At 38.9% G+C, this 24443-nt stretch overlaps 1 protein-coding gene across 1 annotated transcript in view; it reads right to left on the bottom strand.

Moving 5' to 3' along the window:
• LOC101610300 (solute carrier organic anion transporter family member 6A1) overlaps positions 1-22484 on the bottom strand; it is a 132074-nt gene extending 109590 nt beyond the window's left edge. The window contains exons 1-4 of the mRNA XM_045132150.1: positions 22163-22484; positions 13195-13455; positions 5662-5847; positions 1128-1529 (exon numbers count right to left, since the gene is read on the bottom strand). Of these exons, the coding sequence (XP_044988085.1) occupies positions 1128-1529; positions 5662-5847; positions 13195-13455; positions 22163-22484 (1171 nt within the window). The remainder of the gene's footprint in view (positions 1-1127; positions 1530-5661; positions 5848-13194; positions 13456-22162) is intronic.
• Positions 22485-24443: the final 1959 nt, after the last annotated feature.

Here is a 24443-nt window from a genome sequence, read left to right as displayed (position 1 = left end):
CCTACTAAGTATAAAGCTAATTTTACAATTTTCTCTAAAAGTGATATGGATGACCTATTAGGAACAGAACCCATTTCAATACAAAATCACAGATTATTCTGAGATACACTGAGGTTTACTCTCTACACAACATAGTTAGCACAAGACATTATACATACACGAGACTACACTGTGTTCAGTCAAATAGGTTATTATCTTCTCTCTCTTTCTCTCTCTCTCTCTCTCTCACACACACACACACATACAAACACACATACAGAGGGAGAGAGACAAAGACAGAGATAGACACATAGAGGGAGAGCAATAAAGACACAGAGATGGTGTCGTTGGCTACTTAAAACAATATATTTTTCTATTGTTCTATATATTCCAAGTGTCAAAAGTGGGGGGTCTATATAGAATTCCAAATCACATACAGGTTCTCACAGCTATGTGGTCAGCATAATGTGATTTTGAAGCTAAGCACAAAAGTTATCATTACAGGGCCACTAGCAATTTTAGTCACTTAAAACCTGTACACTGAAATACAGAAACCCGGTCAAGATGGTGTCTCCCTCATCACGCTGCACCTCTCGGGGAAGGAAAGGCAAGACATTAAGAGTTCATTGGGGGGAGCAGACTTTATTAGACCCCCAATGGGAGGGTGTGTTGGTGCCCTTGGGTAGTCCACCAGTCCCCCAATCCTATCCCCCTCAAGAAGCCATGTAACACAGCCCCGGCTTCAGACTCCTCCTGCACTAACTGCAGACAAGGATCCCCAGGCCAGAATAGATCCACCTGTGCCCCAGGGCGTGGGCGGATGCCAACCCACTCGCCACCACATGCGTGAATGTTGTCTCCCTGGCACGTGTGCAAACGCCTTCCACTTGCTGCCTCATGCACTAATGCCTTCCAACTTGTCTCTGCACGGGGTGCCAACGCCTCTGCAAGCACAATTGCTGTCCCACTCACAACACGCGCAAACAACATCCCACTCACAGCTGCCCCCCACCCCATGCCTAGACCCAAGCCAGTGGGCCAGCATAGCTCCACCTGCACGTTCAGGCTCAGGAACACCATCCCACTCCCCCTCGCCCCCCACCCCAGTGCGCAGACACAGGCAGGCCAGTATAGCTCCACCCACACACCAGGTTTGGGAGCCCCGTCGCTCTCACTGCCAACCTGCACCCCTACGCGCAGACCAGGCAGGTCAGCGTATCTCCACCCGTGGTCCAGGCTCAGGAATGTCGTCCCACTGACTGCCACCCCACATCCTCTGGTGCGGACCCAGGCAGGCCAGAGTAGCTGCACCCATGCCTGCAGGTTCAGGATCGCTATCCCAGTGGACAGCAGCCCTGTGCGCAGGTAAGCCAGAGTAGCTCCACAAGCATCTCCAGGCTTGGAAACGCCATCACACTTGCCACTACCCCCATGCACTTGCACACACCAGGCCAACTGACCATGCACTCCCATCCCTGTCCTCTGGAACCCCACCAGAGCCTCAGAGAGTCCTCCCCTCTGAGCAGACAGGACCAATTGCCACCAGAAGCCTAGTGGAAGCAAACATAAAACTGAATAACCACTGAACACACTTCAAAGGTAGACTATAGGTTCCTCCTAAATAAAATAAGACCCCTACACTGTGGTGGGCAGACCATAGCTCAAGAGGAATAACATGAAAAAATCAAATGTAAGTGAATCTAATAAGATCACCCAGTCCCACAATGGATGCCTCTAATCAAAACAGAGAAGAGACATTAGGATCAGAACCCCAAATTGAAGATATTAACTATGTAACACTGACCAAGCAAATGGCAGAACTTGCAGAAAATCAACAAATGGCCCATAAGTGTATGAATGCTGTCCTCGCTAGACTAGACCTAAGAAATAAGAACTGGGAAGAGAACCAAAGAAAGTTAAGAGACCTGAAAGAGAGGGAATAAAAGAGGACCTCAGTAACTGGCTAGCTAAGGTCCATGAAGGCATAAAAAAATGCAAGGATGAGCCAGGCGTAGTGGCACATTCCTTTAATCCCAGTACTTGGGAGGCAGAGGTAGGAGGATCACGATGAGTTGAAGCCACCCTGAGACTACACGGTGAGTTCCAGGTCAGCCTGAGCTAGAGTGAGACTCTACCTTGAAAAGCCACACACACTCAAAATGCAAGGATGAATTCCAAGAAGCATTAAGAAAATCAGAAAATGATGTGAAAAGAGAATTCACTAGAGGGATAGAAACTATATATAATAAAGTAGTAGAAAATGCAAACCAAATTGAACAAGCCTAAAACTCTATAGACACTCTCAAGAATAGAGTCAGCCATGTGGAGGATAGAAACTCAGCACTGAAAGATAAACAGAAGAAACAGTTCATGAGTCCAAAAGTTTCAATAAGTTCAAAAACTTTTGTGAACAGAACATGAGGGAAATTTGGGATACCCTTAAACATCCCAACATTCAGATCATGGAAATACTAGAAGGGGAAGAAATTCTGACCAAAGAGAACTTATTCAACAAAATTATTGAAGAAAATGTTCCCACTCTTTCAAAAGAAAGGATCATCAAGTTACAAGAAGCTAACAGAACTCCAAACAAAGTGGACCAAAGGAAAAATTCTCCAAGACATATTGTCATTAAGACTCTAAACATTGATACCAAAGAGAAAGTCTTAAAAGCAGCTAGGGAGAAACAACACATACATATAAAAGTGACCCCCTTGTAATTACTTCAGACTTCTCAATGGAAACCCTAAAATCCAGAAGGGCCTAGAATGGAACACTGCAAAGTCTAAGAACCTATGAATTCAAACCCAAGCTACTATACCCAGCAGAAGTATCCCTCATAAAAGATGATGAAAGAAAATCTGTCCATGCAAAAGCTCAGCTTTACAACTATATGAACATAAAGCCAAACCTTCAGACAATAGCTCAGGAAATTCTCCACAAAAAGAATCAAATAATAAATTTCAAGTGTCTACAAGAAGCAGATCACGATGACCAAACTCAGAGAAGGCACAAAAAATTACAAAGTCCAAGAAAGCACCCAACATAAACAAACATGATATGGCAGGTATCTAATTAAACCTCACATTTGTTACCCTAAATGTAAATAGCCTTAATTCACCCATCAGGAGACATAATCTAACAGGGTAGATGAGAAAATTAGACCCCTCAACCTGTTGTCTCCATGAAACCTATGGCACCACTAAAGACAGACACCCCCTCAGGGTGAAAGAGTGGAAAATGATATTCTAAGCAAATGGGAATAAGAAACCAGCAGGTGTAGCTGCACTAATGTTGGATAAAATAGACTTCAAATAAAAAGTAAAAAAGAAAAGACAAAGGCCATTTCCTACTTATCAAGGGAATGATCCAACAAGAGCATATCACAATCATCGTTCTTTATGGACAAAACACAGGGGCACCACAATTCATAAAACAAAACCTACTTGACAACAAAACAGAAATAAACCACCAACACCATATAGTTAGGGACTTCAATATACCATTATCAGCAATAGATAGATCATCCAAACAGAAACTCAACAGGGAAGTTGGAGAGCTCAACAAAACCACAGAACATTTAGAACTAACAGACATCTACAGAACATTCCATCCCAAAGCCATAGACAACACATTCTTTTCAGCACCCCATGGAACCTTCTCTAAAATAGATCATATATTGGGTCATAAAGATTGACATAATTTCCTGTATGATAACAGATCCCAATGCTTTATTGCTAGAAATTAACAACAAAAGATGCACGAGGAATCCCACTGGCTCCTAGAAACTGAACAATACACTTTTAAACAATAAATGGGTAGCTGATGAAATAAAAAGTGAAATTTCTGGAAATGAATGACAATGAGAACACATCATACCAACACTTATGGGACACAACCAAGACAGTAGAAAATTCATAGCACTAAAAGCCTTCATAACAAAGACAGAGACATGGCAAATCAATAACCTAAACATCCACCCAAAGGCACTGGAAAAGCAAGAAAAATCCAGCCCAAAAAGCTCCAGATGGGAAGAAATAATTAGAGATCAGAACAGACATTAATGAATTGGAAACTAAGAAAACAATTAAGAAAATTGATGAAACAAAGAGCTAGTTCTATGAAAAAATAAACAAGATTGATAAACCCCTAGGCAATTTGATCAAGTAAAAAAAAAGAGACACTTCAAGTTAACAAAACTCGAAATGAAAAAATAGTGGTTACAACAGACATAAGTGAAATTGGGAGACTCATTGGGACTTATTTCAAAAACCTCTACTCCACAAAACTTGATAATATGGAGGAAATGGATGAGTTTCTGGACACATACCACCTAACAAAGCTAACCTCAGAGAAGATTAGTCTCCTAAACAAACCTATAACAGCCATTGAGATTGAAACGGTAATAAAAATCTCCCCCTGAAAGAAGAGTCAAGGACCAGATGGCTTCTCAGCTGAACTCTATCAAACCTTCATGGAAAAACTGAAACCAATTTTTCTCAAACTGGTCCACATAACAACAGGACAGGGAAAGCTCCCCAGCTCCTTATATGAAGCTAATATCATTCTAATTCCAAAATCAGGCAGAGATGCCACAAGAAAACTACAGGCCTATTTCCCTGATGAACTTAGACATAAATATCCTGAACAAAATTCTTGCAAACCAAATCCAACAATGCATCAAAAGCATTATCCACCTTGATAAAGTAGGCTTCATTCCAGGAACACAGGGGTGGTTCAACATATGGAAATCTGTCAATGTAATACACCACATAGGTAAGCTTAAACACAAAAACCACATGATCATTTTGATAGATGCAAAAAAAGCCTTTGACAAAATACAACATCACTTCATGATCAAAACATTGGAGAGAACTGGAATGGACACTGTATTACTCAACATTATAAAGCCTATACATAAAGATGCTAAAGCCCAAATAATACTTAATGGAGAAGGAATTCCCACTGAGCTCAGGAATAAGACAGAGGTGGAGCTGGGAAACAAGTCAGAACCATATCCAAAAATGAGCCCTCTCTCCATTATCAAGCTCCTACCAGTTGTGGTCTATAAGAGGGCCTACACTTTTTAAATTCTTTCTAAAATAACAATAGTTGTCCTAGTTATCTGGCACTAATTTCACTCTCCATTGGATAACTTGCTTCTCTTTTTCAAATGGACATAGATCCCAAGGAGGGAATCAGACCATCACATCTCAAATGGGCCCCACCTGAAACTAAGTGTAATTGGGGAAATGAGCAAGAGTGCTGTTTTCTTGGTGAAACTAGTACCAGCACAAGCATGAAGGAGATAGACACAGAGAATACTCAAACCAGATATCCAGTGACACAGAGGCTCCCAAGACCTCGTCACTGAAGCAGAGCTAAAGTGAAGCCAACGTGGCTCAGGGAAATCTGCAGAAAAGGGGGTGGAAAGAATTTTAGAGTCACAAGTTGGGTCATTATGCATAGACATTGCCTCTCCCCCATAGCTGAAGGCTAACTATACAATGCACGACCTATATTCCCCAACGAGGAGGGTCCCTGAGGAGGGGGGAGGACAGAGAGGAGGCTAATGACAGTATCATCATGACTGTACATAACATACTTTGTACATACCTAATAAAAAATAAAATAAAAATATAGAAATCCAATAAAAATTGAAAATACATCATTCATACTTGCCTAAGTAGATGCCAGTAGAATGCAGAGGAACACTGTCATCCATAAAGCTCTTCCCAAGGATATACAAAGGCAGTGCTGCCATTCCCTGTAGAGTCTGCCCGAGGATAAAGAAAGATATAAATTTTGACTGGAATGCTTGTTTGTGTTTGGGACAACCATCAGAATCCTTCAGGTCTTTACACATAGCTTTTGAAAAGACAAGAATTATATTTAAAATTAAAGTTATAATTTGCAGTATTCTTTTTCAAATATCTATTGCCACTAGTATGTGCTTTTTTGAAATGTTCTTCTAAGCTTCTGAGAAGTCAATCTTTTATAAAACCTTAATTATAAACCCAGCAATGACAAATCTGAATTACAATCATGATGTCATGTAACAAATTAAGGTTACCTGTTTACATGTTGTTAAATTATAATACTCTAGCTTACTGTAAGCCTCATTTATTTATAGTTGTCACTTGATTTTTATGTTCCTTTTTTTGGTCTCACAAAACTCTGAAAATTACATTCTAATTAAGCTTTCATAATATCAGATACCACATCATACATATTAAACACACAAAGTGCATTTTTGGTTGTAAACACATAATTTTGTATGCATAAGCATGTTTATATAAGTATATATTAAAACAGATCTAACACATATGCACTCATTTCATCTATTTTGTATCTTGTTTTTCTGAATGTTGGCTCTAGAATAAAAATATTTCCAATATCTTATATTATGTTTTATTTACAAAGCATAGGATACCTGTTCTGTGTGACTTTTTTGGTAATATTTTATTTATTTATTTATTTATTTATTTATTTATTTATTTATTTATTTGCAAACAGAGAGAGAGGTGAAGTGAATGGGTGTTCCAGGGCTGGTTACCTTTGCACATAAATTTAAGGCACATGTGACTCTGTGCATTTGGCTTCATGTGGGTACTGAGGAATCTAACCAGGCTCAACAGGCTTTGCAAATTCTAGACACATGGGCCGCCATGTGCATCTGGCCTATTTGGGTTCCAGGGAATTTAACCTAGGTCCTTAGGCTTTTCAGGCCAATACCTTAACTGCTAAGCCATCTCTTCAGCCCAGAATGACCTAAAATTCACTAAATAGTCTCAGGTGGCCTTGAACTTAGGGCAGTCCTCCTACATCAGTTGTTACGACAACACATTTATTATGGTCTTTTTGAGATTTAGCAAATAATTGTGAAATATCATTGTGGAAAACCTAGTAAAGATTGTAATCTATACAAATGGAGATTTTTATTTCATCTGGTTTAATTTCTATGGTATAATATTTGACTCCACAGCAAATGTCTTTAGAATTGTGAATTGTGAATTGAATGATTGAATGTTGAATGGTTCATTTTATACAGACCTATTGATGTGGTGATGTCAGTATCAGTGTATTGTTATCTAACTTTTTAGTTCCTTTTACTGTCAGTATAATCTCACCTACCATAGTTAGCCATCTTACATATCCAATATAATGCAAGTTTTTCCTTTTGGAATTTTAAGCAACTATATTCTAATTACCCAATCTTCTCACCTAACTACTTTTAGTAATTTAACTGAAGCTAAAATAGTGGAGAGACCACAATTGCTCACCCACCTTGATCAAGCGTGGCAAGGCCACCCAATATCGGTTATATGGAGCTAGATAAATCCAACTGTAAAGCATATGATGCAAGAAATAAATGCAGGATATCCCCACCAAGAATGCATACTCCCATAGTGGAAGCCTCCAATGAAAACTTAGACAAATATTCAGACATAAACTTCCAAAATGAAATTAAAAAAAGCATATTAAAAAAACTTAATGGGGTCATGAAAAAATGGCTGGGTGAAATAAAAGAGATAAAACAAGAAAAATCAAAAGAACTCAGCAGATGGATGATTGAAATGGAAGGGAATAAACAAGAAGATTTCAATAGATAGCTGAAAGACATGGTCAAGAATCAGCTACTCAGTGTCAGTGGAATAGACTTAATGGGAACATGATCACATGGCAGGAGTGAATTCAAAGAGACAATAAGTTAAGTCAAACCAAAAATTAAAATGGAATTAGATAAAGAGATGGGGAAACTAAAGAAAATCTTAATAGAATATAAAAATTAAATAACTCATTATACAAAGCTTCCAATAAGGCCCAGTAGAATAGATCATATGGAAGACAGACTACCACAGCTTTAGGATAAGACAGAAGAAATAGATTTAGCATCCAGAATCAAAGAAAGATTTAAAAAATGTATGAATAGATCATGAGGAAAATGTAAAACAACTTAAAAAGAAAAACATTCTGATAGTGGGCATGCAAGAAGGTAAAATAGTGATAGGTCAAGGGCACAGAGAATTTCTTCAACAAAATTCTTTAAATTTTTTTCTGAGAGCTGGAGAGATGACACAGAGGTAAAGACATTTACTTACAAATCATAAGGATCCAAGTCCAATTCCCCAGTACCCACATTAAGCCAGATGCACAAGGTGGGACATGCATCTGGAATTCATTTGCACTGGCTACAGGCCTTGGTGTGCCCTGTTTCTCTTAAATAAGTATCATATAAGCATAATGTAATTTTTCTGAATCTTACAAAAGAAGGGCCCATCCAGGTACAAGAGGTAAACAGAACACCAGATAGACAGAACCAGGGATAAATACCTGACATCACATTGTAGCTAAAAATACTAAACACAGAAAACAAAACGTACTAAATGCTACAGGATCATACAGCTCCTCTCTTACAAACATAAACCCTTAAGAATTATTTTTGATTTTTCAAAATTCTAAAATCCAGAAGGGCCTGTGATGGAGTGTTTAAGTTTTTTTGTTTGTTTGTTTGGTTTTTCAAGGTAGGGTCTCACTCTAGCCCAGGCTGACCTGGAATTCACTATTGAGTCTCAGGGTGGCCTTGAACTCATGGCGATCCTCCTACCTCTGCCTCCCCAGTGCTGGGATTAAAGGCGTGCGCCACCAAGCCTGGCAAGTGTTTAAAATTTTGAAAGATAATAATATTAGGTGAAAAAACTTGATGAGAAAATATAGCTTTATGAGCACTAAGCCAGTCCTACAGGGATTACTGGATGGGATACTTTTCACTGAATAGAAGAAAAAATGAACTCAAGAGGCTACAGGAGGCAAAAGCAATAATCAAACTAAAGCAGACATAAAAGCAAATGACGATCAAGAAAACACCAAACTCCAAAAACTCCTCAACTTGGTAGGGATTAATTCCTCTCTCTCAATTATAACTCTGAACATCAATGAATTCAACACTTCAACCAAAATGCACAGGTTATCTGGATGTGGTGGTGCATGCCTTTAATGCCAGCACTCAGGAGGCCTAGGTAGGAGTCTCACTGTGAGTTTGAAGCCAGCCTGAGAATAATTCCAGATCAACTTGAGCTATAGCAAGACCCTATCTTGAAAATCCAGAAATAAAAAATATAAAAAAAAATACACAGGTTAATATGTTGGATGTGAAAACTGGATCTATCCACTTGCTGTCTACAAGAAACTCACTTTACCCTTAAAGATAGAAATAATCTTAGGGTTAAAGGATGGAAAAAATATTACAAGCAAATGGAAATAGAAAACAAGCAGGTGAGGATATACTAATATCTGACAAAATAGGCTTTAAACTACAACTAATAAAAAGATATAAAGAAAGCTACTTTATACTCATTAAGGGAACAATTCAACAACCTATGCTGTTTGACAGGAAGGCCCCAGGCTAGGGAGAGGTTGCAGCACCCTGAACCACCTCATATCTTGAGGACCAGACCTGCAGAGGAGTTCCTCCACTCATTCTCAAGGTTGCAGTGAGGCAGGATCCTACCCCCATTGTTGTGGGTCACAGTGAGCCTGCCCTCCCACCCCACAACAAAATAAGTAAGGCCACTCCATCTCCAAGAACAGGATACCTGTACATTCAGATAAGACTTAGGCTTTGCCCATAACCATGTGGCCTTTGGCCAGTTGCCTAGGAAACTCCTTATATGGTATCAGCCAGCACCTTAGCATAGCCCATCCCCCTATAGCTATACCTTCCCTTTGTCATTGCCTTAGTTCTGGAATGCACGTCCCTATATGTTAATTAGGTATCAGCAAGCAACCTTGTCCATCCAATCCCCTTAGAGCCCTCTTTCCACCCTCATCTGCTTATATATAATAATAAACTGAGAGCTGTTCACTGAAACTGTCTTCCATGAGTGATTCTTGTGTGCTATTCACCATGGTTTCATGGAATGCTTGGGGGACACGGCCAGCCCAAGTACCCAGGAACCCACACTATACCAAAATTTATAATGCAAAATATACTAGATGTGAAATCAGGAATAAATTCCAACACAATAAGCCTAATAGGGAAACCATCTTCTTAAAAAAAGTTTCTGGAGGGGTGGAGAGATGGCTTAATGGTTAAGGCACTTGCCTATGAAGCCTAAGGACCCAGGTTCAATTCGCAAGTATCCACCTAAGCCAGACACACAAAGTGGCTTATATGATTGGAATTTTTTTGAAGTGGCTGGGGGCCCGGGTGATCCCATTCTATCTGTCTCTCTGTCTCTCTCTTTAAAAAGCAATAAATAAATAAATATTGACAAAAAAGTTTTGGGAAAAATTGGATAACTATGTGATAAATTACCTGAATAGAGCTATAATATCTAATGAGATTGAAAGTAATTAAAAGCCTCCTAAATAAAAAATGTTTAAGTTCATATATAATCACTTCTGAATTCTATCTTATTTTTCTAGAACTATGGCCACTTATCAAGTTATTTCACAAAATTGAAAAGGAAGGAATGCTCAGTAAACATTGTGGAAGAGAGGACAGAAAGAATGTAAGAGCCACAGGTAGGAATGTTTACTCTGAGGAATTGTCCTTTCCACAGAAACTAACTGACTAATGCATTCTTGAACCCTGTCATAGTCAGTTCTAGGTTTCTGGGATGAACTTCCAAACAGTCACAGTTTACAGGAGGAAGGGATTTATTTAAGTTTACAAATCCAGGGAAGGTTCTACCAATGATGGAAGGAACTGAGCGCTTTCATAGATCCAAGGAGAGAGAAACATAAATAAATAACCAGCAAGTACCAAGAAGCAGCAAGCATGAACTGGCAACAATCAGGACTCCCCAGACCTCAAACAATTCTGTCCACACCTTTGGGCAGGAATCAGATCCATCCCCTAACACAGCTTTGGACTGGATCCCAGGATCTGCCAACAGGGACACCTCTTCCAACCAGGTGGCTGGATACCCAAGTTATAAGTTGTGGCACTTTGAATGTATATCTTGTATAGACTGTTTTATTAAGATTGTGATTTGGGTCTCCACTATCCTGGCCAGAGGTGGTGTCCCTGGGGATGGACCCAGAAATCTAGTCCAAAGGTATATTTGAGGGCTGATCTGAATTCCAGACTAAAGGCATGCAGATGCATGCTCTTTTTGGTTTCTGCTGGCTGTTTGGTGGCTTCTTTCTGGCTGAATGCATGGAAGTAGCTTCTTCCAACATGGATGGAACTCCCCCGACCCCACCCTGGATCTGTAAGCTAGAAATAAACACATTCCTCCCATAACCTGTGTCTGGTTTGGATGATCACCCCAGTATTATGGAACTGTCAACTACAGAAATTTGTTATCAAAAGAGTGCCATGTTACTACACCATGAATATGACCCTGTGGATTTTGGTCTTTTGGAACTTACATTCTGAAGAAATATGTATGGATTTGGTCTCCATTGCAAACCAGAACCTATCTTATAATGGCCTCACTGTATGACACAGGGACTTCTCCCTGCTTCTGGGCCACATTTCAGCAGTGGCTCCTGGAACCATATGCATTTCATGACCAGCTTACATGTTTTGTTTCATTTTTTAATTTAGTATTCCAAAACCAATAGCAGGTGTGCAGTGACACAGCCATTCTTAGTCCAGGGGGAAATAAATCCTGAACTTAAAGAGCAGATTTCTACCTTTGAATCATTTTCAAAAGAGCATTTCTACCATTCGGTCTTTCCTGGATGGATATCACTTCAAGCCTTTTTTCCATTATTACAATGTGAACAATTGGCCCATCCTTAGTGGTGATATTCTGTTGGACAATAGCAGCTTCAGTAAGGCTCCTTTTTGCAAAGACTGCCAGCCTGAATTTAATTACCTACTACCCATGTAAAGCCAGACACATAATGTAGCACATTTTGTAGCAGGAGGTGGCCCTGGCTTGCCTATATTCTCTCTCTCCCCTCTTTCTTTCTCATTCTTTCAAATAAATAAATAAAAATACTTAAAACAAGATACCATTTTAGTTTATTTACACTGAAAATTCCATTATAAATTAATAGTAACATCAAGTGAGAAAGTAATCAATGTTATGAGTGCTGATGAAAGTTCAAAAATACAGAAAATTTTCATCAAATGAAATAACATGCATTATATTGATGACTTGGTAAAAATAATTTTTGTGTTTCATTTCAGTTAAAAGCCATATTAAAGTGCATTAAACAAACAAACAAAAAAAAAATGTGTATAGTGGCACATGCCTTTATTCCTAGCACTTAGAAGGCCGAGGTAGGAGGGTTGTTATGAGTTTGAGGCCAGCATGGATCTATAGTGTGAGTTCCAGATCAGTCTGGACTCGAGTGAGACCCTACCTCAAACACACACACACACACACACACACACACTCAGAATGCACTGAAGAAAGGAAAGGAACCATGAACAATTCTTTAAAAATGCATATGGAAGTCAGGAAACTGTGACTGATAATAAAAAGACACTAAAAAAAAGTGATTGTCAGAAATAGTCTAAAGAAGAGGGGGAGCTGGGTTTGGTGGCTCATGAATTTAATCTCAGCACTTAGGAGGCAGAGGTAGGAGGATCACTGTGAGTTCAAGGCTGCCCTGAGAAAACAGAGTGAATTCCAGGTCAGCCTGGGCTAAGTGAGACCCTACTTTGAAAAAAAAGTCTAAGAAAACTTCATATAAATTTAATGAAATGGAAACGGTGAAAACATTAAAGACTAAGTGGGAAACAAAAGTGCAAAGTGAGGAAGCCACCATATGTCTAGAATCCAGTACCACATCAAAGATGAGTTCCTACTTTTGCAAGGATAGGAGTAACTAGAGCAGGCTTCACTTTTTTCTTTCAGTATGTTTATACTTGTATTTTAACTTCTGTGTGCATGCTTGTGTCTATATTAACACAGAACAAAGGGAATAATTAAAGCTTTTTGGGAAAAATAAAGTAAATTATCAAACTTCTCAAGAGATTCACAACATACAAAAAAATTATATAAAAAAGCTAATTTTACCAATTTCCCAAAATATCACACCCTAGGTCCATCTCTTATATGAGGGATATAAGATTGTGACATATATGTTCAACAGAGACCTACAAAATAATTAGTTTAAGCTCGAATTTAAGCTTGTCTATATAAATCGACATAAAAGGATAGATATACCAGCAGATATGGCACAAAGTGTTCAAGCTGATGGTTGCAATCATTATAGCCATAATATATAATGGTATCATTAAAACCTCACCTTCAGCACCTTCAGATGGCTTTAAATTTGTAACTTTCTGGTTTGGAATAGCTAATAAGATTGCTCCAAAGCCTACTAACAAGGAAGAAATGGCAACCCACTTCGTTCTGCTTCCTCTTCCTCCATAGTAGGCTACAAATAATACTAGCAGACAAGATGAAATGTCATAAGTGAGGGACAATGCTAATTTTGTTGACCTCCCCAGATAGTATTCCTTTGCAAAAGTGGCAGTACTCAGATGTACGAGACCAAACACAGCACCTACAATGCAGAAAGAAAAACAGAAGACAATGAAATGCATTTCAAGGGAAAATAAATAGATCACTGTTATAACCACTCAAAGCAAACTTTCATTTATACTAATTTAAGTTTATTTTACACAATTCCAAACGTTTACAAAAGTGTTATAAGTAATTTTTTCCTAAAACACTAAAGACCTTAATCTCAGTGAAATATGTGCTACTTGAACTTTTGAAACCCTTTTTAAGTACCTTTGTGAGTAATTTCTTAAAGGTTACTTAATATTGTATCATATCAAGTAGTATAGATCTCTATTTTGACATACTAGATGTTGGTGATGAAATTGATTATCTAATGAACATTTATCTTTTAGAATTGGAAGTATCATGGTAGTTGAAATTCAATTTGTACTTCTCAATACATCCTTGTCCCTCCCTTTCAAAATCACTATTCTGTATATGGAGCTTACCATTTCTGAGCATTTTAAACCTTTTTAGAAAACAGTATATATACTCAATGTTAAAACAAACCATGTTTTTCATATCCCTGAACACTAAATGACTGATACCATAATGTGTGCATGTTTCTAAAGTTGAGCATGTACATTGGAAAGATAACCATATAAGTATTAAGCCCAAAAAATGACACAAGGAGTAGCTACAAAAGTACATTTGTTGGGCTTTGTTGGGCTGGAGAGATTGCCCAATGGTTAAGGTGTTTGAGTGTGAAGCCTAAGGACCCCAGTTTGATTCCACAGGACCCACCTAAGACAAATGCACAAGGGGGCACATGTATCTGGAGTTTGTTGGTAGTGGCTAGAGACCTTGGTGCACCCATTCTTTCTTTCTCTCTCTCTTTCTATCTCTGTGTCTCTCTCCTTCTTTCTCTCTCTCAAATAAATAAATAGAAGTTAACTTTTTAAAAAAAGTACATTTGTTGAAGTAAAAAGAAAAACATAAAGCCATTCAAGAAAACTCGACAGATGTCTGTCTGAGTACTTGATGACCCACCAAAGGTTAGTGGTAAGACCCTACCACTGAAAACATCTCATGTGGTCAACAGGTAAAATGGAATGCCATGGCTGGAAGCTGGAAGGGAGTCAGACAGTCAGCAGGTCTAGTGCCAGAAGGTGCTACATAGGCGACTGGGAGAAATGATCAATATCTGTCCAAGCAACTCATTGTTTAACCTATCTAGCAGAAAATAAACTGTTGTGATGCTCACACAAGTGCAATAGTGGCACACAGCCATGCTGGGGAACCAACTGTTCTTGATTTGGCTAACTGATCCCCTTAGTGGTACTAGACCCATAGCTGGAGCAGGGAAACAATTCAGAACCATATCCAAACATAATCCCACCCTCCATTATCAAGCTACCATCAATCATGGGCTACAAGAGGGCCTACACCTATTAAATTCTCTATAAAAAAGTAAGGGTTATCTCATTTGTCCTGGTGCTAACTTACTCTCTGTTGGAGAACCTGCTTCTCTTTTTCAGATAGACACAGATCCTAAGGAGAGAGCCACCCCATCATACTCAAAAGGGCCCCTGCTGAAACTAAGAAAAAGGGTGCTGTTTTCCTGGTGAACTGGATACACAAGGGTGAAGGAGATCAACACAGAGAAAAATCAACTCCTACAAAATCAGATATACAGAGACCCAGAGGCCCCCAACACCTCATCACTGAAGCAGACCAAAAATGAACCCAACATGGCTCAGGGAAATTTTGTGGAAGAGTGGGTGGAAAGAATGTCAGAGCCACATGTTGGGTCAGGATGTGCAGAGACATTTATCTTATCCATAACTGTGGGCTAACTCCAGAATGCATGACCCATATACCTCAACAAGAAGGGGCTGGGGGAGGGGGTAGGTCATGGATGAGACTAATAATGGTACCAAACTGACTGTATTTGCTGAATAGAAAACTAATTAATAAATTTTTTAAACAATCTTTTTTTGTTTATTTTTATTTATTTATTTGACAGTGACAGACAGAGAGAGGAAGAGGCAGATAGAGAGAGAGAGAGAGAGAGAGGATAGGCATGCCAGGGCATCCAGCCTCTGCAAACAAACTCCAGACGCGTGTGCCCCCTTGTGCATCTGGCTAACGTGGGTCCTGGGGAATCGAGCCTCGAACCGGGGTCCTTAGGCTTCACAGGCAAGCGCTTAACTGCTGAGCCATCTCTCCAGCCCAATTTTTTTTTTTTTTTTAAAGAAAAGAAAACTCACAAAGTTGCTGGAGCACAAGCTTCTGCTACCATTGCTGCTGTTGCAACTGTGAGTGCTGATTTGGTTTATAACAGTTGGGGATCACCCTTTCCTAACCAAGATAGACACAAATGAGGGCATTTCATGAGTACTAAACCAGCCGTACAAAAGATACTTTTAGGCTCTCTGACCACTTAGGAACTTCCAGCTAGGCTGTGAGGAAGGACCCTAGGCCTTACTCTCCATGTGGATTCTTTATACCCTGCAGCACCCAACATGGCAGGAGCTCCCTGAACTTTCTTTTCTCTCATTTCTTTCTGTGGTTTTCCCAAGGCCTCCATGTAGGATCACTAGCCACATGGGTGCCTTTCGCTCTGTACTTCCCTCAATAAATATACTAATGTAATTTTTAGAAAGATAATTATAGGAATAGTGTGAACAGAGAACTAAAAAATACAGGCTCAATCATGACAACACCGTCGAAGCTCTGTTCCATGGGAGGAGCAGCTGAACAAAAGAGAGTTAGGAAAGAATCCACCATGTTAAGCACAGTAAACCAGCAATCCTAGCACTAATAGGGGAGACATTAATGAACAAACAATAATCCAACAAATGAGTGAAACAACCAACAATAATTACAAGATTTAGTAAATAGCTCTCAATAATAATATTAAATGTAAGTGGTCTACGGTAGTTTGACTATGATAATGTAAATGTATAGCCCTATATATTCCAGTGTTTTATTAAAATTGAGTGTGCAACTTCAGCCCCAACAGGCAGATTCCTGCTACGGGGTTTAAGGAATATAAGCCTGGGGGTAGATTTGATTTATGCCCCAATGTATGGAGAGCACAGTTAGAGCTCTGGCTGTGCTTGCTTCCCATTTTTGATGTTTGTTGACTTGTCTTGGTGGGTTTATCTCTGCTTGGATCTATGGAAGTAAACAGTTTCTTCTGCTATTGATGGAGTTTCCCCTGGATTAGTGAGCTGAAATAAATCCTTTACTCCCATAAACTGTGTGTGGTTGGATGTTCATCCAACAACATAGAGCTGACTATAGCAGGTCTCAAGAGATGGGTTGACTGGATTATGAAGCTATTCAGCTATCTGTTTTCTCTAGGAAGCATTCCTGACTTATAAAGACACCCATAGGCTGAGAAACAAAAAGCAAACTGGCCCAGCAATTTTTATGACTGATAAGGTAAATTTAAATAAAAATTATTCAGAAGATATCAAGAAGATATAACAACTATAAAGATATATGCACCAAATACTGGGGGTCCTAATTTCATAAAACAAATACAAATGGTCATAATGTATCAAATAGATCTTCATATGATCAAAGTGGGTGATTCCAATATTCCACTCTTATCTCTACATAGGATATCCAAATTGAAAATTAACAAAGAAGACCAAGAGTTAAACTATACCATGAGTCATAATGATTTAGCAAATATCTCCATAACATTCCATCCAGCAGGAATCAAATATGCTTTACTCTCAGAGTTTCATGAGTTTCTTCCCTAAAATAGAAATAGCCACATTATGGGCCACAAGTCAAGCTTTATAAAATATGAAAGAATAAAAATAATCCCGTTTGGGGCTGGAGAAATGGCTTGGTGCTAAAGACATTTGCTTACAAAGGCAAAGGACCCAGGTTCAAATCTCCAGGACTTACATAAGCCAGATGCACAAGGTGGCACATGCATCTGGAGTTTATTTGCAGTGGTTGGAGGCCTGGTACACCCATTCTCTCTCTCTCTCTCTCTCTCTCAAATAAATAAATATAAAATACAAAAATAATCTCTTCTATCTTATCATAACATACTATAATTAAAAGTAGAAATTACAAGCAAGATAAACTACACAAATAAATGGAAAATGAATATCCATTATGAAATGACCAATGGGTCATTGAAAGATATATAAATGTTCTTCGAATAAAATAAAAATAGAAGCACAACTTACCGGACCCTCTGAGATAGAGTGAAGGTAGTTGTAAAAGAAAGGCTTATAGCTATTACAATTACCTTCTTATTGCTGAGATAAAGCACCGGGCCACAAACAGCTGATGAAAGGAAAGTTTTTATTTTGGCTTATAATGTTCATGGGAATTTACAATGGGGAAGGAATGACACAAACAAAGTCTGGACATGATCTCTGTCAGAACAGGTGGGAAACTGCAGCAGTAGAGTGAGCCGTGTTCTGGCAAGAAGAAGCTAACTATAACACCCCCTAAGCGTATTCCACAACAAGATATATTCTCTGGTAAGGCTTTACCTCCCAAACTGTCATGAGCTTGAGACAAGCATTCAAATCACTTGAGTTTATGGGGGACATCTGATTCAAGCCACTACATTCTTCCTCTGACCTCTATAAACTGATAACAATCTATGCTATAAAATACAATACATTCAGTGCCAATTTAAAAGTCCTTATAGTTTTTAATCAATCCCAGTACTTTTTCAACATGTCCACAGTCAAAGCTCTCTTAACTGTGAGCTTATAAAAGAAAACAGAACAGAACAAAACAAAACAAATAATGATACAGAGTAAACATTCACATTGCAAAAGATAGTAACAATAGAGTATCTATAACAAACATGGAAAACATCAAGTTATGTAGCTTCAAGTCTAACATCTGTGATGAGGGATGAAGTTTCCGGGATTCCAATTCTTCCCCTTCATCAAGGCTAACCACAACCCTGGAAAAACACCATTCTGAGCCAGAAGCTCTCCATGGAAGCCAATCCAGTGTCCTGGTATCTCCAAAAGTCCTCTGTGTCCACTTCACAGATAGCTCATCCTCATCGTACTATCCAGCCTCCTACAATTCTGACCCACATTGGCCTGTGGCCATTTCCAAAGGACCACTTTGCAAATTCAATGGGCCCATTTTTTTTACTGTGTTTGTTGTACTCCCAGATTTGTAAGTCCAGGAGGAAACAAAGCCAACTTTGAAGAATATGACACTCCTACAGCATTCAGGCCCACTACTTTCAAAAGATATTTTGACCAAATTTAACAATGACTTAGTCATTGGGCTCATAGTTATTTCCACCCAAATGAAAGTAAAAATATGTATGTGCAATTTGTTTGCAATTTCTCATAATGGCATTATTCATAATAGCCAAAAGAATGGGAAAGACTGCATATTTATTAAATACTGGGTAGGTAAAATGTGGTAACTCAACAATGGGATGCTAATCATTATAAAAAGGACCAAACTTGCAATGCAGTCAATAGGAATATGTTTCAAAAACATCATGTTATTAAAATCCAGACAAAACTCTATAGACTATCTGATTCTATGACTATTAATTTTTAAAAAATGCAAAGCTCTAATGACAAAATAAATGCAGAGCTATGGAAGGCAGGATATAAAAATGGGAATTGACTGAAAAAGAGCAAGAAGAAACTTCAAGTGTAACACCAAGGTTCTAAAAGTAGACAGTGGTGGTAAATGGATGCATGCTCTAAATGGGGTGAGCTTTTCTATGTGTACACTCTGCCTAAAAAGGAAGGAAGGGGGGCTGGATGGATGGCTCTGCAGTTAAGGTGCTGGCTGCAAAGTCTTAACAACTCACGTTTGATTTCCCAATACCCAAGTAAAGCCAGGTGCACAAAGTGGCAAATGCATCTGGAGTTTCTTTGCAGTGGCTGGAGGCTCTGGCACTGCCAGTTCTCTCTGTCTCTCTTCTATCTCTCTGTGCTTGCAAATAAATTTTAAAAAATTTAAAGTAAGGAAAACAAGAGGGTAAGGGAGGGAGGGAGGAAGCATAGCTTGAGTTTGGCCATAAGAAAACATCAGAGTCACACTGAAGTTGAATTTACAAAATAAAATAACCTTATTTCAGCTCATCAAGGACACAAAAACCTGAGAGAATATGAAGTATTCCAGATTAAAGATTTTTACTGTATGGTAACTAGATGTGACATATGTTCACGGATTTCATTCTGGGCCAAAAAAGGAAAAAAAATAAATAATATTGAGTTGGATGGCAGTATGGCTCTAAGATTTCTGACAGGCAGGGCTGCATGATTGTTAAGTATGGGAATGTTTTCCTCTCAAAATAAGAATGCTGGAATACAGGGTGCTTATCCTTACAATAGTCATCACTTTAAATTTATAGAAAGGATACAATAGGAATAAAGAGAATATTTCCATAGCTTGATGTTTTTGTTTATTAGATTTTGAGCATTACTCTATGTGATTGGTCTAAATATTTTTAATATTTCATTTTTTTTTATTAAAGCAGAAGAGACAGAGAGAATGGGCATGCCAGGGCCTCTAGCCACTACATACGAACTCCAGAAAAATGTGCCCCCCTTGTGCATGCGGCTTACGTGGGTCCTGGGGAATCCAACCTGGGCTCTTAGGCTTTACAGGCCAATGCCATAACGGTTAAGCTATTTCCCCAGTCCTGGTCTAAAATATAGTTTTTAAATTATTTATTTATTTATTTGAGAGCGACAGATACAGAGAGAAAGACAGATAGAGGGAGAGAGAGAGAATGGGCGCGCCAGGGCTTCCAGCCTCTGCAAACGAACTCCAGACGCGTGTGCCCCTTGTGCATCTGGCTAACGTGGGACCTGGGGAACCAAGCCTCAAATCAGGGTCCTTAGGCTTTGCAGGCAAGTGCTTAACCGCTAAGCCATCTCTCCAGCCCCTGGTCTAAAATATTTTAATACCTTCATTTTCCATAGTTTTATTTGAATATGCCTCCAATACGATAAACGGGGCATTTCAGTTCAGTAATGCATGCATGTTAAATTATCTACTGATCTGGGAGCATGACGAGATTTTGTGCTGTTTCATTTTGTCTCACCAAGGATGTGAAGAATTCTTTTGTCTACTATATACATGCTACATATGCTACTTGCCTAGTAACCCCTTAGAAATCATCCTAGCTGTCTGGGTATTGAACAAAGAAAATAAGTGTATACAGTGGAAACAAAAAGAGAGACTGCGTATAAATTCTATTTAACAAAATTATTCTATTTTACAAATAACTGACATTATTAAACATATATATAAACTTTATGCATACACAGGAAAAAAGAAAAAATATAGCATATATAAGGTTCACTACTATCCAAAGTTTCAGTCATCCACTAGGGATCTTAGAAATTCCAAAGATATGTAGATCCTGCTGTAGTAGCAGTAATGGTAAACCATCTGAGAAAATAAAGCTATGTTTTCTGTGAAAGAGAATGTGAAGGAATAAATGCAATAAATGTTAAGAATTATGAAATCTGGATGAATATATAGAACTTTTTGTATTTTCATTGCATACTTTCTGAAAGATTACCATCATTACAAAATTGTTTTTAAAGAATTGTTTATTAAAATTGAAAATAATAACAAGATCATCTGTTAAAGAGATAAATCAGGAGCTCTACTTTTTCTATGACTAGAAGATAGTATTATACCTATGTGGAGATAGTGGCCTGTATAAAGTCAGTTAACACTAGTAAAGCCAGTTCACTTGTTCAACTTTCAATGGCTCCTGTTACACATCTCAAAATATATTTAAGTGCTGCATTACTTGAACATATCTTCCCCACCACTTAGAATAGTGAACAATAGGCACATTTTTACATTGTTTTAAACTTCAGGTATTTAAAGGCCTTCATAAGTGGCAGAGTTTGTTTTTTTCTTCTATTTAAACTTACGCATGTATTAACCACGTATTTACTGAATGTATTTCCTGTTCCATGTATTAGGGTCTGAGGAGTCTCAATGTATCATATAACTTACCCCTTTTAGTACTGGTTATTATGGTTGTACAACTTGCACTTTTTTATACTAGCATGTACCAGCAACAGGAAATCAGGTTTGACAAAGTCCAGGGCCATCAGTGTAGAGAGGAATATACAGCTGAGATTAAACATCAGTTGCAAGAGGTCTGGCCAAGAAGACAATGCATGCTTGTCTGTAAATGCGTTAAATTTCACACTCTTCAGTATAGGGGGAAATAGGACAAAGGCATTGGGGATGAAAACTAACAAGATCCAAATGTAGTCATGTATAAAAAAGTCAAGATGAATTCATTATTTTGTAGTGTAACTAAAAACATAATAACAAAGGGCAAAACGGCCTTGAGATTATTTTTTTCTTATGATATGGACCATCTGATGTCCCATCACTCCCATTTCACATAGAAGGAAACAAAATCTACACAGAAATTGTGCTCAGGAACATACAATCAACCTTGTTATCAAACACACATTCTTTTCAAGTTTGTTTGAATCTCCATGAGATCCCACCAAGAACCTAAGTTGGTAATCAAAGGACATTAAATTTTTCTTCACCTGTCTGCTTGGAGGCTAGACAGACTAGGGCCTATCACACACAGTGTGTAGGTGGACCGCGTCAATCAGAAGCCTGAGGAAATGAGATCATGAGGAGCACGTTAATTAAGCAGCTTTGACTCCATTCCTTCCTTTCCAACAAGCCAGAGGTCCGCTTTCCTCTCCCGTCACCAGAACTCCCAAGCTCCTGTCCCTTGGGCTTACCTTGACACATGACCAGGGTACAATACAAAAGCAGGAAGAAGCGAATGTTATTAAAACGCTGTAAGGCAGGGAATGTAATGTTGCCCAAACCATAAGGCCCCTCCAAACTGACAATGGTTTTTGAGTCCTGTGACTCGGTAGCCGTGGACCTTTTCTTCTTTTGCAAATTGGTGAACTTTATCATGGCAGCTGTTGTCATGTAAGGGCTTTGTCTCAGGGATTTACTCCCCTCGGTGTGCACCGATGTAAAAGTCTGCTCAACATTATTACTCATTTCTTCTATGGATTTGTCCTTGGGCTCTTGCTTTTGATGGTGGTCCATGGCTCACCTGGCAGCTGCCAGAGGATGCCCGGACCCCTAGGCGTGGACCACAGGGCACTGGGATCCCACACAGTCCTGGCCTCCAAAGCGCACGTTCCTTAGGTGAAAAGCCAACGTCCCCATTCAGGGGTTGACGGTTACCGGAAGTTCCAAGGCTGTTTTTCTTCTTCATTTCCCCATGAGAAAGCAACTCACAAATAGTAAGAGTTAATGAGCTCAGAGTACTATAAAATTTATTTAATGCAAAATCATTAGGAAGCAAGGAAAAGAAAAAAAAAAAAGCGTAAGGTGAGGATAGTGACATCAGCCTCCAATTTCCACAGATTTACTTGATTGTGTTCTCTACAATTGAATGACTTCACTTGGTACAAGGAAGTTTGTTGAAGAACTAAAAATATTCAGAAGACATAGGAAGATTCAGCCAACACAATGGAAGATCTGGAAATGAGAGAGAAAAACCATTTCAAACAATACACTAAAGTGTGAGGTTTGACAGTGAGAATCTATGGTACATCCCCATCCCAAAACAGAAAAGATTATTATTTTCCTTCTTAATTGAAGGCATGGGACCCAGAGGATGATTTTTATCCTCATGTGTAAACATCTTACCAGACAGAAAGACTATAAAGACAAGCCATGATGTGAAAGTTTTGTTTTAAATAAAAAAATAAATAAATAAAAACTTCGTATCGGCTTCCTACTTAGGCTGAAATACAAGGAACTTAAGTCATATGTATAAAGGAGAGGATGGAAGTATCTTTCCTCCTGTGAAATAGAATTGTTACCAAATCCCAAGAAATGCTTCAACAACTTTGTGAGCTACTTGAAAAATGCTACCCTGTACTAACTTACTCTCCGTTGGAGAATCTGCTTCTCTTTTTCAGATAGATGCAGATCCTAAGGAGAGAGCTGCCCCAACATACCCCAAAAGGGGCCCAACTGAAACTAAGGACAATTGGCGAAACAAGCAAGGGTGATGTTTTCCTGTGAACTGGATACCAGCACAAAGGGGAAGGAGACCAACACAGAGAAAAACCAACTCCTACCAAATCAGAGAGCCAGAGCCTCAGAGGCCCCCAACACCTCAGCACTGAAGCAGACCAAAAATGAACCCAACATGGCTCAGGGAAATTTTGCGGAAGGGGGGGGAAGAATGTCAGAGTCACATGTTGGGTCATGATATGCCGAGACATTTATTGTACCAATAACTGTGGGCTAACTCCACAATGCACTACCCAATTACATCAACAAGGAGGTTCTAATGGGAGGGGGTAGATCATAGATGAGCCTAAACAATGGTACCAAACTGCCTATATTTGCTGAAAAGAAAACTAATAAGTTAAAATAAAAAAGAAAAATGCTACCCTGGAACAACGGCGGGGCGGGGGGGAGAGCAAGTAAGTAAAGAACCACTGGCCTAAGGCCTGACCTAACAAAGCTATGTGCTTTTTTTCAGTGACTAGAAATATGACTTCTTCTTCTATTAAGAGATTAAGTTTGTCAATCACTGTCACTACATAAGTAACAGAAAACCCTAGGTTTTCATTTCGTCATCCTCAGATATGCCCTTGCTTTGTTTCACAACATTAATAAGCATAGAGGAAATGAGGTTGCTAGTAGACAATGTTCGACAGCTGTTATTCTTGCACCGATACCTGACTGTGCATACATAGCTGCAAATGTAGCTGCAAGTAATACCTAACAGTGGAAGTTTTGTTTCTAATCAGAACATAGAGAGCCAAAGAGAATATTACTTCCACTCTAATGACAACATACCTGGGTCATATAAAATTTCTTCTGTGTTGGGGCAGGAGAGATGGCTTAGTGGTTAAGCGCTTGCTTGTGAAGCCTAAGGACCTCGGTTTGAGGCTCAATTCCCCAGATACCAGAGAGATTCAAATAATCATAGGGACATAGTATAAAAACATATACTACACTAAGACTGAAAATCTGAAAGAA

Source organism: Jaculus jaculus, chromosome 13, assembly GCF_020740685.1.
Source record: "Jaculus jaculus isolate mJacJac1 chromosome 13, mJacJac1.mat.Y.cur, whole genome shotgun sequence".
Taxonomy (NCBI): domain Eukaryota; kingdom Metazoa; phylum Chordata; class Mammalia; order Rodentia; family Dipodidae; genus Jaculus; species Jaculus jaculus.
The sequence above is the reverse complement of the archived record's forward strand: the minus strand, read 5'-3'. Positions and strand labels throughout refer to the sequence as shown.